The 12268-nt window shown below is 42.8% G+C and overlaps 1 protein-coding gene across 1 annotated transcript; it reads right to left on the bottom strand.

Annotated features, from left to right (window-relative positions):
- Positions 1-2619: 2619 nt before the first annotated feature.
- Positions 2620-11579, bottom strand: ANKRD1 (ankyrin repeat domain 1). The gene is given in 13 exon segments (XM_033129717.1): positions 2620-3232; positions 3235-3262; positions 5871-5969; positions 6114-6212; positions 6450-6520; positions 6523-6547; positions 8055-8153; positions 9225-9332; positions 9418-9479; positions 9482-9575; positions 10483-10543; positions 10545-10660; positions 11351-11579. Coding segments are annotated over 13 exon segments (969 nt in total). The 5' UTR covers positions 11378-11579; the 3' UTR covers positions 2620-3152.
- Between the last annotated feature and the right edge of the window lie 689 nt (positions 11580-12268).

Below are 12268 nucleotides of genomic sequence, written 5' to 3'. Positions count from 1 at the left end.
ATTGTTAGAGATGTTTGCGTTTTTCATTATCCATTTCTATAATTGGCTTAATAACTTCATGAGTACGTATTATTTAAGGGGAGACGACGTTTTTTTCATTTGGGCATAAAGGCACTATGATAGATGTTATGACATGGAAGAAAAAAGTACAACAGGAACACACTTGGGAATAACAAAGTCTAAGTAAGGGTCAAAGATGACTTCCAGTTAACCTGAAGGGGAGGAAGGAGGAAAAGTTCATGCATTGGGTTGGGGTGGGATGGAAGAATACCCTTCAGGGAGCTGGCACAGTATGTAAAAACAAAAAACAGGTGCCTGGTTTTTTTAAGGAACTGAAAATTCATTAGAATTGAAATTTAGAGGGTAGTTAGGAAAGTGATAACAGTAGACTTAACAGACAGAGTTTAGGATTTCAAAAACATCAGGAGTTTTCATCCTGAGGGAAATGGGAAGCCATTGGAGGCTTTTAAAGGGGAGAGTGACTTGACCGGTTTTGCATTTAGAAAAATAACTCTGGCTGCAACTTGAAGAACAGACTGGAGGGAAGTAAACCAGAGGCCAGGAGCCCAGAGAGGTCCATTTGAGTAATCCAGGGAAATGCGTGGTGATCTGAACTAGCAGAGTGGCCTTGGGGTGAGAGGAAGTGGGCAGCTTAGAGGGCAGTGCGCTTGATACAAAAATCGTGTGGTTGGTTGAGAGAGGGGTGAGGCGAAGAATATCGAGGACAACTTCCAGGAGTCTATGGCTAATGGGATGTTCTCTTCTGTTCTAAGAAAAGAACACAGACAGATTGTGGGCAAAGAGCTGGCTCAAGTTGGGAGACCAGGAGCTTAAAGAACTTGTGTGTGACAGAAAACTTGGAAGTTTTGCCTGAAGTGTTTATGTTTTCCTTTAGCAGAGGTTACTGAGTTGGCCTTATTCTGTGGGAAGTACTCCATGTAGACTGTCCTGCCCTTTACCCTCTGTACTAGTGCACATCTTTATATGTGAAGACACAAACATGCTTTAACCCCTTCCTGTCTTCTCTCCTGTCACCCTCCCAGCTCTTGTGGGGAGGGGGACTTGAGGAAGACATCCTAAAGAGAGAACTTGGTCACGTAATAGCACACCCAAATTATGCCACGGGAGACGTCACTGTTAGCAGGAGAATGGTTGCCCTGTGTTGCAGGTGCTTTCCTTGGAAGAAATGGCAGGACCCTGCGCTTTAAGGATGTGAGAGGGTTAGAGCCAGGACCCTAGAAGGAGGGCAGAGGGGTGGTAAAAGGGAGTGAGGTGGGGGTAGAGAACAGAGAAGGAAGTTCCCAATGCCCCTGGGCCTCGGACTGTGGATTGTTAGGAGGACTAGAAAGAAAAGGTTGAAAAATATTCAGACCATCCTCACAACTCCCAGTGTGTCCATGGCCTGCTATCTGGGAGACCTGGGTATGGACTGTGCGTATACGCCCTCTCCGTGTTAGAGGCAAGCTAAGAGGTTATGTGTATGATCCTGTCTGGAGTGAGTTTTGGGGGAGGTGTACCAGTGCTAGTGTTTCACATTGGCCTTCAGACGTTTACTAAAGTGCCAAGTTCTTTCCCATAACGTTGCCCTTTCCTATGTTCTCTCTACTGCCTGGGATATTCTGTGCTGGAACAACTCCAGGTTACCCTTGAGATTCCGCTGAAAAGCCACCACCTCAAAGAAGTCTTTGTAGAAATCCCCTCCCACGTCAAATGATGTGCCTCCACATCTGAGACTTTCACAGCACTCTGTACTTTTTGCTTCATTGTACTTATCACAAATATTTGCTATATATTAATATTTATTTCTGTGATTATTTCTTTAGTATTCACCTGTTCCAGGAAGGCAGGGCAGGGACAATCTGGTTTTCTCATCACAGGTCTTAGCACCTGGACCAGCACCTGGCAACAGAATCCCTGGAGGTCAGAAATCATTGATCAGGTGTGTTTTCTTGTGTGAGGGCTTTGGCACTATCAGCCACAGTCCACAGGAATTGTTCAACTTCATTAGTGGAGCCTGGATGGAACGTCTCAGGGAGCACTTGTTGAACTTGCAGTAATAATTCTGTCCACCAGGGGTCTCTTCCCCCATCATGGGGGCAAAAGAACTTGTACTCCTTTCTACCTTTAGGGTTTTCGCAGCCTGGCTGCTCTATGTGTGATTGTGGCCTGCCACTACCTCTGCATTACCTTGGGCCTCATCAGACATGGAGAATCTCAGGTCCTGCCTCAGATGGGCAGAACCAGAATCTGCATTTTAACAAGATACTCAGGTGATCTGTATACATAATAGATACTGAGAACACGACATTCCTAATCTGAAAAACATCTAAATGGCCTTTTTCACACGGCTCTTTCCCACTATACTTAAAGAAGTACTTAGAAAGAGGTTTAGAATCTGTTTGCTTTTATTATGAATATAAAATATACGTATGACATACTATACATTTACACATTTACAATTTGCAGTTGCTTTCATCTTTTTTGAGCAAATTCCGTTCAGCATGGCCCAACTCCCCACTCCCTCCACGGCGCTCCGCGTACTCTCCGGACGTTCCTTTCACATTGGTGCAGTGTGTGACTTGGTAAGAAATACCAGGCCCAGACAAAAAACCGGGCTGGCTGTCCTGTCCTCACAGGCTCTCTTTCATTCTACTGTTTTCCTTTTCTGTTATTACATGCCTTCCATTGCCTCAGACTTCAGAATAAAAAGAGGGGCTGCAATAATCACCTTTGCTTTCTAAAAACACCCTTGCAATGGCCCACCTGAGTGAGGTAACCCATACGTAGGTGCTGAGAACACTGCTCACCACCATGGTTTAAGAGCTATCTACAGGAAGGCTCTGAAGAGTTATATGTGAATCAGCTTTGCTCGCCAGATGGATGGCCATAAAGGGTCTGAGTATCAGCGGTATCGAAGTACACTTAAAAATAAATAAATAAATACAACAAGAATAAATACAAATAAATAGAGTGAGTTTCACTAAGGGAAATTTCAATACCTAGATCCTCGTGCTTTCTCCAAACTTCATGAGGTGCCGCTTGACAACAGGTTGATAAAAGAGGTTGGGTTTTACCCACTAGTTGCTCTTCGGGGCTGTGCCTTCCAAATGCCAGGGAAGCACAGCTGATGAAAGAGGCCGTGGTCGTTTCTCTCAGAATGCAGCTATGCGAGAGGCTTTGTAGGAGTTCTCTCTGAGGCTGTCAAAGATTGCTTTGGTTCCATTCTGCCAGGTAACACCAGATCCATCGGTGTCTTCCCAGCCTAATCGAAACATGAGGCAATTTGACTTCCAGATAGGAGGCATCTGTAAGTTCACGTCTCTGTGTGTGTTTAATGAGGTAATGGGTAGGTGTGTGGCACTGAAGTCGTTTATGCTTTTCTCTATGAGTAATTTGCTGTTTATTGTCAAACCCGTCCTTCACTGGTTCCCACGGGAATGCTTTGTCATTTCAGACTAGCAGTGTTACCCCCCCGCCCGCCCACCCATGAGACTATTTCAGGTATTGATAAAAATTCCTGGTCCTTAGAACAAACATGGCAAGAGCACCCCAAGTCATTTTGAGGTTCAAAAAAATGCCTCCATAATCTCCAGTATTCTGCAGAATGGGCACAGGGTGGTACCGTGTTTTCCCGAAAATAAGACTGGGTCTTATATTAATTTTTGCTCCAAAATTAGGGCTTATGTTCAAGGGGATGTCATCCTGAAAGAGCTTGCTAGGGCTTATTTTCTGGTTAGGTCTTATTTTTTGGGAAAACACGATAGTTTTGACCTTGTAGTCAAAAACCAGTTCCTGTCAATTTGGAAAATGATTCCTTGAGTGATAAAAACTGATGGTAATCAAGGTGCTTCAAAGCCTTGGCTTAAGTACTCAGGTATTTCTCAGTACTATTCCTCCTCCAGGGGTAGGTTTTTCACAACTGCTCAGAATTTGCATTCAGCTCTCCCATAAATTTATTTTTCTTGGAGGTGATATCAATGATATGTGATTACATTTTTGAGACCTCCATTTTCTTCTCTATGAACCTGTCCTCAAGATATTTACAAAAATTAAAACCATGCCACCTCTCAATTCTTGTCTTTAAATATGGGAAGTCCCTGAATTTTTCCATCTCTATTCAGAAGCCTCTCTTTAACCCAGCTATTGCAAACTGGCAACTTTGAGGTGAAAATCAGTGTAGAGACCTGTTTTGGCCCAAACAGAGCTTCGATTTTTTTTTTTTTTAGTTGGAATTAATTGGCAACAGTCGAATTAGAGATTTCCAACTGAATTTGTGATCTCTGAAAAAAATGGAAGAGTTGACAGTTTGACACTCGTGGTTCCTTAGGGCAACAATGGACTGGATTGGGTTGCACCTCTGCCTTTCCAAGGTACGTGCACAGACTTCCGCAGCCACCCATGTAAGTCATTTGTATGATCTGCCTGCCCTGTGCGTGTTGCGTTAGTGGTCCTGTGGACTTCACTTCGGAATTTCCCGCCTCTAGCATCTTCCTTGAGAACACTTAGCAGCAGGCGTGAAGAAAGAGTTTTGACAACAATACTGTGTGTGTTGTCTCCAGTGCCCTCAAGGGGTGGCCAATAGCTTACTGGTCTTTTGGGGGAACAATGATCGTTGGGTCATGACATTAATAGTTCCAGAACCCTTATGCCTGAGTCTAACATATTCAGAGCCGTGAGCCCTATGTGTGTATTTTGGCTATTCCTCCACAAATTCCTTGCCCTCCTCCTGTTGAAATCTATCTCCTGATTTTCTGGCTACTTACACATTCTCCCCAAATCAGTATGCTATGTATTTCTGCTGATACTTGTCTCACTGCCTGCGAAAAAATATCATATTTTCTGCAGCTTTGGAGTGTCATTGAATCTACCCTTTTTCTGATATTTTATTGAAATTACTAGATAAAAACCAATCCCAATATCAAGGATAAGGGAACCCTACTCTTAACACTTTAATACCCTAAGCAGTCTCTATTCCTTGCATTTATTCTTTGTTCCTGTTACCAAGCTAGTTCTTTTTAATGATGAAATATTCCTCTCAGTCTCAGAGTAACACAATGAGAAGAAATTATTCACATTATATGATCACTGGGTTTTCTTTTCCTTTTTTTTTTAAAGTGATTCTCCAAAAGCTTTCAAATTATTTCTTCAGTAATTTTCACCCATTCCTCTGGTGATATATTTAAAGCTTATATAGATGATGTTTGCCTGGGAATTGGGACCCATGAGAAGTCGGTTATGGTTTCCTGCTTACAGATGAAGCTAAATTAATACGTACTTGTAGAAGGCACTTGTACAAGCATTTCAGAGCCTAAATATAGGAAGTTATTTTGAGGGATGTGCAGATAAACCAAAGTGGAGAATAGATGGAAATTATCTCAAAAATATAGGCAGAAGCACAGCTCCCACTGAAGGTGCGCGTCATGCTGTGGTAAGGAGGGAAGGACTTCTCAATTGACTCAGATTACATATGGATTGACTTGAGTTCATTGGCTCTTGGCTGCGCGGACCACTTCAGGAACGAGGGGTGTCTGTACTCCTGACAGCCCAGGCCTTGCTCAGCCAAGGCAGATGGCAACTGGTGTTTGCGAAGGTGAGCAGTTTGACCACCTTTTATTTTCAAGATCAAATTTTAAAAGCCTAGACCACTGTCCTAGACACTGAAGCCCTAGCAGTCACTGTGGCGTCCCCCATCTCTGACCAGGTGACCTGAGTAAGGTAAGCAGTGTCATGACGGAATGGACAGGGGCTTTGAACCATGACAAGACCCCTATCTTGAAATACTACCATTGTGGGACTATTTCCGGGTCTGTGAGATAACGCTTTGTAGCTTAGGAAGGCTGCAAGCGGGGCCCCTTTTTGGAGGCACTTACACAGTTCTTGACATTGAGATCGGCGCCGTACGTGATCAGGAGTCTGATCATCTTGTAACGATTCAGTCGCACAGCATCATGCAGGGGGGTATCTCCTTCCTAGAGAAGCAGAGTGAACAGGCTATAAACATTTGGCTTCCTGAAGACAGGAAGTGGGTCCCGAGAGGGTACCCGGCTTGGGGAGTGATTCCGAATAAATGAGGAGTGAAGCTTTAGGAGGCCCAAGTCTACGCAACTACTCACTCTGTCCTTGGCGTTGAGGTCCGCCTCGCAGGCGATGAGATGCTCCGCGCACTCGTAGTGACCAGTCCTCACTGCCACGTGCAGCGCTGTGCTGAGTAACTGGGAAATTGAAGACGCTGCTGATTTACTGGGTGTGAGGACTGGGGGGCTGTTCCAGACCCCAAGGCATGGAGGGCAGGGGGCTGGGGGAGTGGCCACTCCGGTGCCTCACACAGCATGGTGAGGTGGGTTTGGGAGTCGGGAGAAGAAGCAGCAGAAGGGGCGGGGAGGGGAAAAGAAGAGGAAGAGAGGGACGAGGAGGATGGGGGAAAGGGACCAGGAAAAGAGGAGAAATACCTTATCCCGGGCACTGATTTTTGCTCCTTTATTCAGCAACAATTTTAAGACATCCAGGTTTCCTCCACGCTCGCCCAGTGGATGGCTGTGGATTCAAGCTATACCGGAAGGAAAAAGGACATAATTAATGTAAAGAAGACTCCGGTCAGATGAATTCATACTTGCTTTCTAAGGCCCAGGAACCCCAGATTTGCTAGGGCATTGTGATAGCAATGGTTGTCTAGATTGCTGATTCAGCTCGTTGCCAATGTTTTAGCTAAACTCTATGTATGTGAATGTGAGTATGTACCCTCATATGTGTGCGTCATTAGGAAATTCTTAATCAACCTAATAACTATGTTTTTAAAAAAGACTAAGAACTATAATTTACTGAGAATTTTGTGTGCCAACATGGTGCTACCATGCCTAGACCTGTTGTGCTGATCTTCCCAGCAACGTTGTGAGTTAGTGGTGACTGCGCTCATTTTGCAGATGAGAAAAAGCAGGCTCCAAAATAGTCAAGTTTCTTGCCCAAGGACATAGCTAGTAAGTAAGTGGGCAGAATAGATATTCAAACCCGCAGCTGCTTGGAACTTGAACCACTTTTGCCAAATATGTATACTGAAAAGTTCTAGAGAAACGTATTTAAAAATCCGGGCAGAATAAACATGGTCCCTTCCAAAAGGTTTTAATCGATCTGATACCTCTTCCTGTGTTCCTTGTTTTTTCCTCTTGCTGGTTCTCTGCTGTCATTTGTGCCAGCACAGCCTCTTACCTCGACTGCCATCACTTGTGGTCACTGCACACTGCACTTAGAAGATTCCCTCTTCAGTGATCTGTTTCGATGTCCCTGGCCTTCCAAATCCCACACTCATGAATTTTAGTGTCTTTCCATGGCAAATTTTTATTTTTTTGTTTCTTTAGATTGTTTTTCTGTGTGTTTGTCTTTGGGTTCAACTTCGGCCAAATCCTTTGGACTCTTGATATCCTTTTCCACTTTGCTATAAAGTCAAATTGAGCTGCATATAAATAAATAAAGCATTTTCCCAGCTCAATTTCAGTTCGTAAAATACACTGTACACTGGTCTTTGTAGAAATCACTGTGGTTGAATTATTGAGGTCTGAATAGCGGCTGCTTTCATAGATGCAGTTCATTTAGTATGCAGTCTAGCCCCAAATCTCATTGAGGGCCCTCGGCATCTATCATATAAGGTGAGCAGCTAGAGAATTCTGATTCATTGCTGGTAGCCAGGAGCCAAAGAGCAGAAGGCCGTGTATAATAGAAGGACAGGGATGTTGAAAGGCAAGTGTCGACTGTATTACTTCTCAGTAATGCTACTGACTTGATAATGACCCAACTCTCTGATGAGGATATGAATTCTGTTCAACAGTGTTCACTTCCTTCTTTTCCCTGGAATACTCCTCTCCTTTTCAGTATGTATAGAAAATACTTTCCACATGACCTTGTCCCATCTCCAAGTTTCCTTTGTACAGAGAAATAAGCTTTTGCCTAGTTCTCTCAGATCAATTTTCAATCCACTCAGCCCAGTGTTTCATTGTAGGTTTTCTCAAGCTTCATGTAGTCTACTCATTTTGGCTTATTTCCAAGCAAAAAAATATATTTACCATATCACGGCATTCAATCTGGGCTCCAGCTTCCATTAACTTCTCCACAATTGCCAAATGCCCTTCCAGGCATGCTCTATGAAGAGCTGTCCGTTTATACTGTCAGAATAGAGATTAAAAAGAAGAGAGAGAGAAAGAGAAAAAAAGGCATATAAAACTGTGCATAAATCCTTTCTAGGAGGTATGAATCTGGAGGCGCTGATGAACCTAATTGATAGAAACTCGAGTGCTTCTTTATGAATTAGAAAAGAAATGTCAAATTCACTAAAATTGCAGAACGAGAACAATTATCCTGCAACTGAGATCTGAGTTTCCTGCAATGAACATTTCTAAGTGCCTAGAGGTCTACATCGAGGAATGTGAACTCAAAGGTTCAAAACTACCTACATGCTGGCTTTCCCTTTCTTTATTGTGTGCAGTGTTCATTGTTTGTGCGGTGTTTGCCATGCAGATCAGACAGTTTTCTTCCATCTGGGACTGTTGCTATGTTGAATATCAAAAAGTATTGATATTCATTTTTAAGAAAATGGGAAACTCATTTTTAGTTCAACTTCAGAAATTCCCATTTCAATTCATGGCGGGAAAGAATACAAAAAAGATTAGTGATTTCTGGTAAATTGGCTTCATATGAATGGATGAATAAATTTTTAAAGCTGGAACAACTTTAGGCATTATTGCACGCCAGTGCCCTCTATTTACAGATAAGGAAACTGAGGTCTAGAACATGAAAATTAGTTGCTAAAGATCAAGTAGCAAAGTAATGAAAGAGCCGGCACTTGAACTCCAGTCTCCAGATTCCCTGTCTAGAACCGATATTTGGGGTCCAATCAGAGATGAGGCTAATAATATATTTTCTGCAAAGCTGACTTATTGGGCCTTTCCTTATTAAAAGTCTGTCCCAAGGATGTAAGACGTTAAAGACAAACTGAAAAATCAGCCAAAAATATGTGAGAGTGCAAAAAATAATTCAATTCATAGCACTAATCCAGCATTTTTTTTTTCCTTCGTGCATGGTACTCTCCTCTTCTGTTGCCCGCCATATGTAGCAACAGCTGGGGAAACTGTTTCAGGTGGACTGATTTTTTGGCACCACATTAGCAAGGCTGCAGTAAAGCATAAGAAACACAAAATTAATGAGCTGGATGTTTCAGTGCTTTGTATAAGCCTTACCTCATCACAGACATCTGGATTGTTCTTGTCTGACAAGAATTTTTCTATTACTGGCAGTTTATTATCCAGGGCAGCCTTCAGAAACCGAGGCACATCCACAGGTTCTGTCTAAAGCCAAAAATAGTGAGAGTTACCATGAGCATTCCAACATCCAATCAAACTCTCCACAGATACTTATTCCCCTGTAGCATACTACAAAACCGAATAGCGCTTACAATGATTCGGGTTCAGGTTCCTTCACAACTGGAACTTTACTTTCCTGTATTTTTTCTTCTTCTTCAGTTGAATGATAGTTTCAAGGTCTTCTAAATTTTCAAGCTTTGATCTTTGTTCTAGTTTTTTCTTCTTGAGCTGAAAAAGAAATCCATATTTCAAAATATGGTGAGTTCTACTGACAAGCATTCTGGTTGTGTCTAAACAAAATCTGCTGGGTCTCAGATACGTATGGGAACAGTTTCAGCAAAAAAATTTTTAAAAGTAAATCTTTGATTCTGATTCAGTGATTTCTTATTCAGGTATTTGGGGGTCTAATTTTTTCAGCTAATTCCTTTCATCTTCACTTCTCTTGCATGTAGCCTGAGCTTTTGACTAGCTAGGAGGATCTAGTCCCTATGTGATAATTTTGTAACTACTGCCATAAACCCCAGATTTCCGTTGAATATTTTTTATCACACTCAAGGGTTTTTTTTTTTTTTTTAACCCAAAAGAATCCTGTAATAAATGTTAAGCTTTGAAATATCAGTGCCAGTCTCTTTCTGGTGGTCCATAATCAGGGCCCATGAAACAGACTGTCCTGAGACTACAGCTAACTAATGAATATTTTATCTGTGGTTAGTAAGTAATGAAAATTCACCCAGTAGCACAGATATTGTCAACACAAATAGCAGATACAGTCAAACAACGATCCATGGGCCACAAACCACATTACTGAGAAAGAGAGATCTCCTTTGCTTGGAATTAACCAGATGGCATGTGACATGAGAAATTCGCTAGACACATTTCTCTTTCCAGATCTTTCAAGTAGAACATGGTCATTGAATATTCAATCATTGATTCAAAATCCAGAGGGTCATAATCTTGCTAAGGAATTATTTCCCATAACCTGTCCCGTAGAAGTTACCTCTTTATGGGTTCAAATTTGGTAAAGAAACATCTTTGGAACGGTAGCATTTTGTTTCTTTCCTCCTTCCTGCTTGGCACCTCCATCCCCTACTCCATCCCCAACCTCCTACTAGTGAATTCCACAGAAGGTTTTTACCTCTGCCTCTCGTTGTTTCTCAATTCTCCACTGTTGCTCCGCAAGGATCATGGAGTGGGCTGGAAGTTTTCAGGTCCTCTTGCTTCTCCAAAGTAACAGCAGCCTCATACTCTCCATCTGTGAAATCCTTAGGAAGGAACTCCCCGGTGTCTCCACTGCCATTCTTCTTCCCAGTGACCTATGAGGGAAGAAGATGGCAGGATCAGAAGTAGCAGGGGCCTGCCCTGGGTTCATTCTCCATAGAGGATGCTGCAGGAGGCTCCTGTCCTTTCTCCCTGGTGACAGCTGCCTCCGTGCAGTGCACCACCAGACCTCAGGCTGCAGCACACCGCCAGACCTCAGGCTGCAGCGCACTGCTGTGCTCTGCCAGGATTGCCTTCAGGTGCTTGTCGTGCTATCTAGTTAAGTAAAGGTTTAGGTTAGATTGATATGTTTAAATCGACTTTAAATCTGCTTGATCACATTTCTCCTAGAAAAATCACAACCCTCCTCCCCTCTGATTATTTAACATTCTTCCATTTTAGGTACTTTTGATGGCTTTTGGCCTTGAGTTGTAAAGTCTTCAGACATGTGTTCTGGCAATAGACCTTCTTCCCTAAGGCATTTCAGTAACTACATGTGATTCTATGCTTCACTAATAAAACCAAAGGAGAAGATAATAAAGAGGAACTAGGTAGAAAATTCATTACTGCCAGCTCCATTTTCCCAATTTCACTTATTTCATCACATAAACCAACCATTTTCCATATATGACATGTTCAGAGTACCTGTGCCTTATGCCTGAAAGAAAGGGACATTTCAATTTTTAAATAAAAACTAAGACTGAACCAGCAACTTTCACTGCGTAGAAATAATGTGTCTTACGTACCAGCTCCTCTACTTTCAGCATCATCATGTTGGCCCGAAGTTTGTCTGTATGTTTCCTCCTGTGGAATGACTCCCTTGAGTTGGCCCTGCTGAGCTCCAGACCGGTCAGCTTATATAGCTCGGACTGGGTGAGATAATCTTCCAACCTGGGAACCCAAGTAACACCCCAGCCCCCACCAGGGGCCAACTCAGAGGCAGGTGAATTTTCATTCCAGACTCAGTGTCTGGGAAGCAGAAGAGGGAGGGGATGACAAGTAACCTCACTGAATATGTGAATCAAGATGAAATGTGAGAGGGCCATTCCTTTGGCAGTGACCACACAGCGCTCAGCAATGCAAGTCATCCTATTTATCGGGAAGCCAGGGGACAGCTGCCTGTTGATATTGCACCACAATGCTGCTCCCTTTCCTTCTTTGTCAGCTTTCATATGACTGAGCATATCAAGAAAATGTAAATACCCTGCATATCACACTCCCAATAATATCTTTCTGATAACCAGACTTATCAACACTTCACTTGGGGGAAGTGTTGCTTCAGGACATCCTATTCCTGTGGGTAAACATGCTGAGAGCAAAGGATTCGAGTCCACATGGCCCTTGTCTATATCTGTTTGGAATTCTCTGGAGTGATGTCTGGGGCTAAAAAGGCCCCATGACATGCCATCTCACCATCATTATAAGAAATTGAAAGCACTCAGTAATGCACTTTTGTTTGATGGTGTCAGGGGCCATAATTAGCATATGACATGTTTCCTGTCTTCTAAAACAGCATACTTACTGGAGCAATTTTTATTCAAAAAAGATCCAAATGGTCTAGAGACAGATTATGTGAGACCAGTTTTTAGCAATGGTATGACCTTTGAGAACCAAAGTTCTCAGATGCAATGGGAGTTTGTCAAAAATTCAGATCCCTGGGCCCC

Source organism: Rhinolophus ferrumequinum, chromosome 16, assembly GCF_004115265.2.
Source record: "Rhinolophus ferrumequinum isolate MPI-CBG mRhiFer1 chromosome 16, mRhiFer1_v1.p, whole genome shotgun sequence".
Lineage (NCBI taxonomy): Eukaryota > Metazoa > Chordata > Mammalia > Chiroptera > Rhinolophidae > Rhinolophus > Rhinolophus ferrumequinum.
Note: the sequence above shows the minus strand (reverse complement) of the source record. Positions and strands in the feature narration are given on the sequence as shown.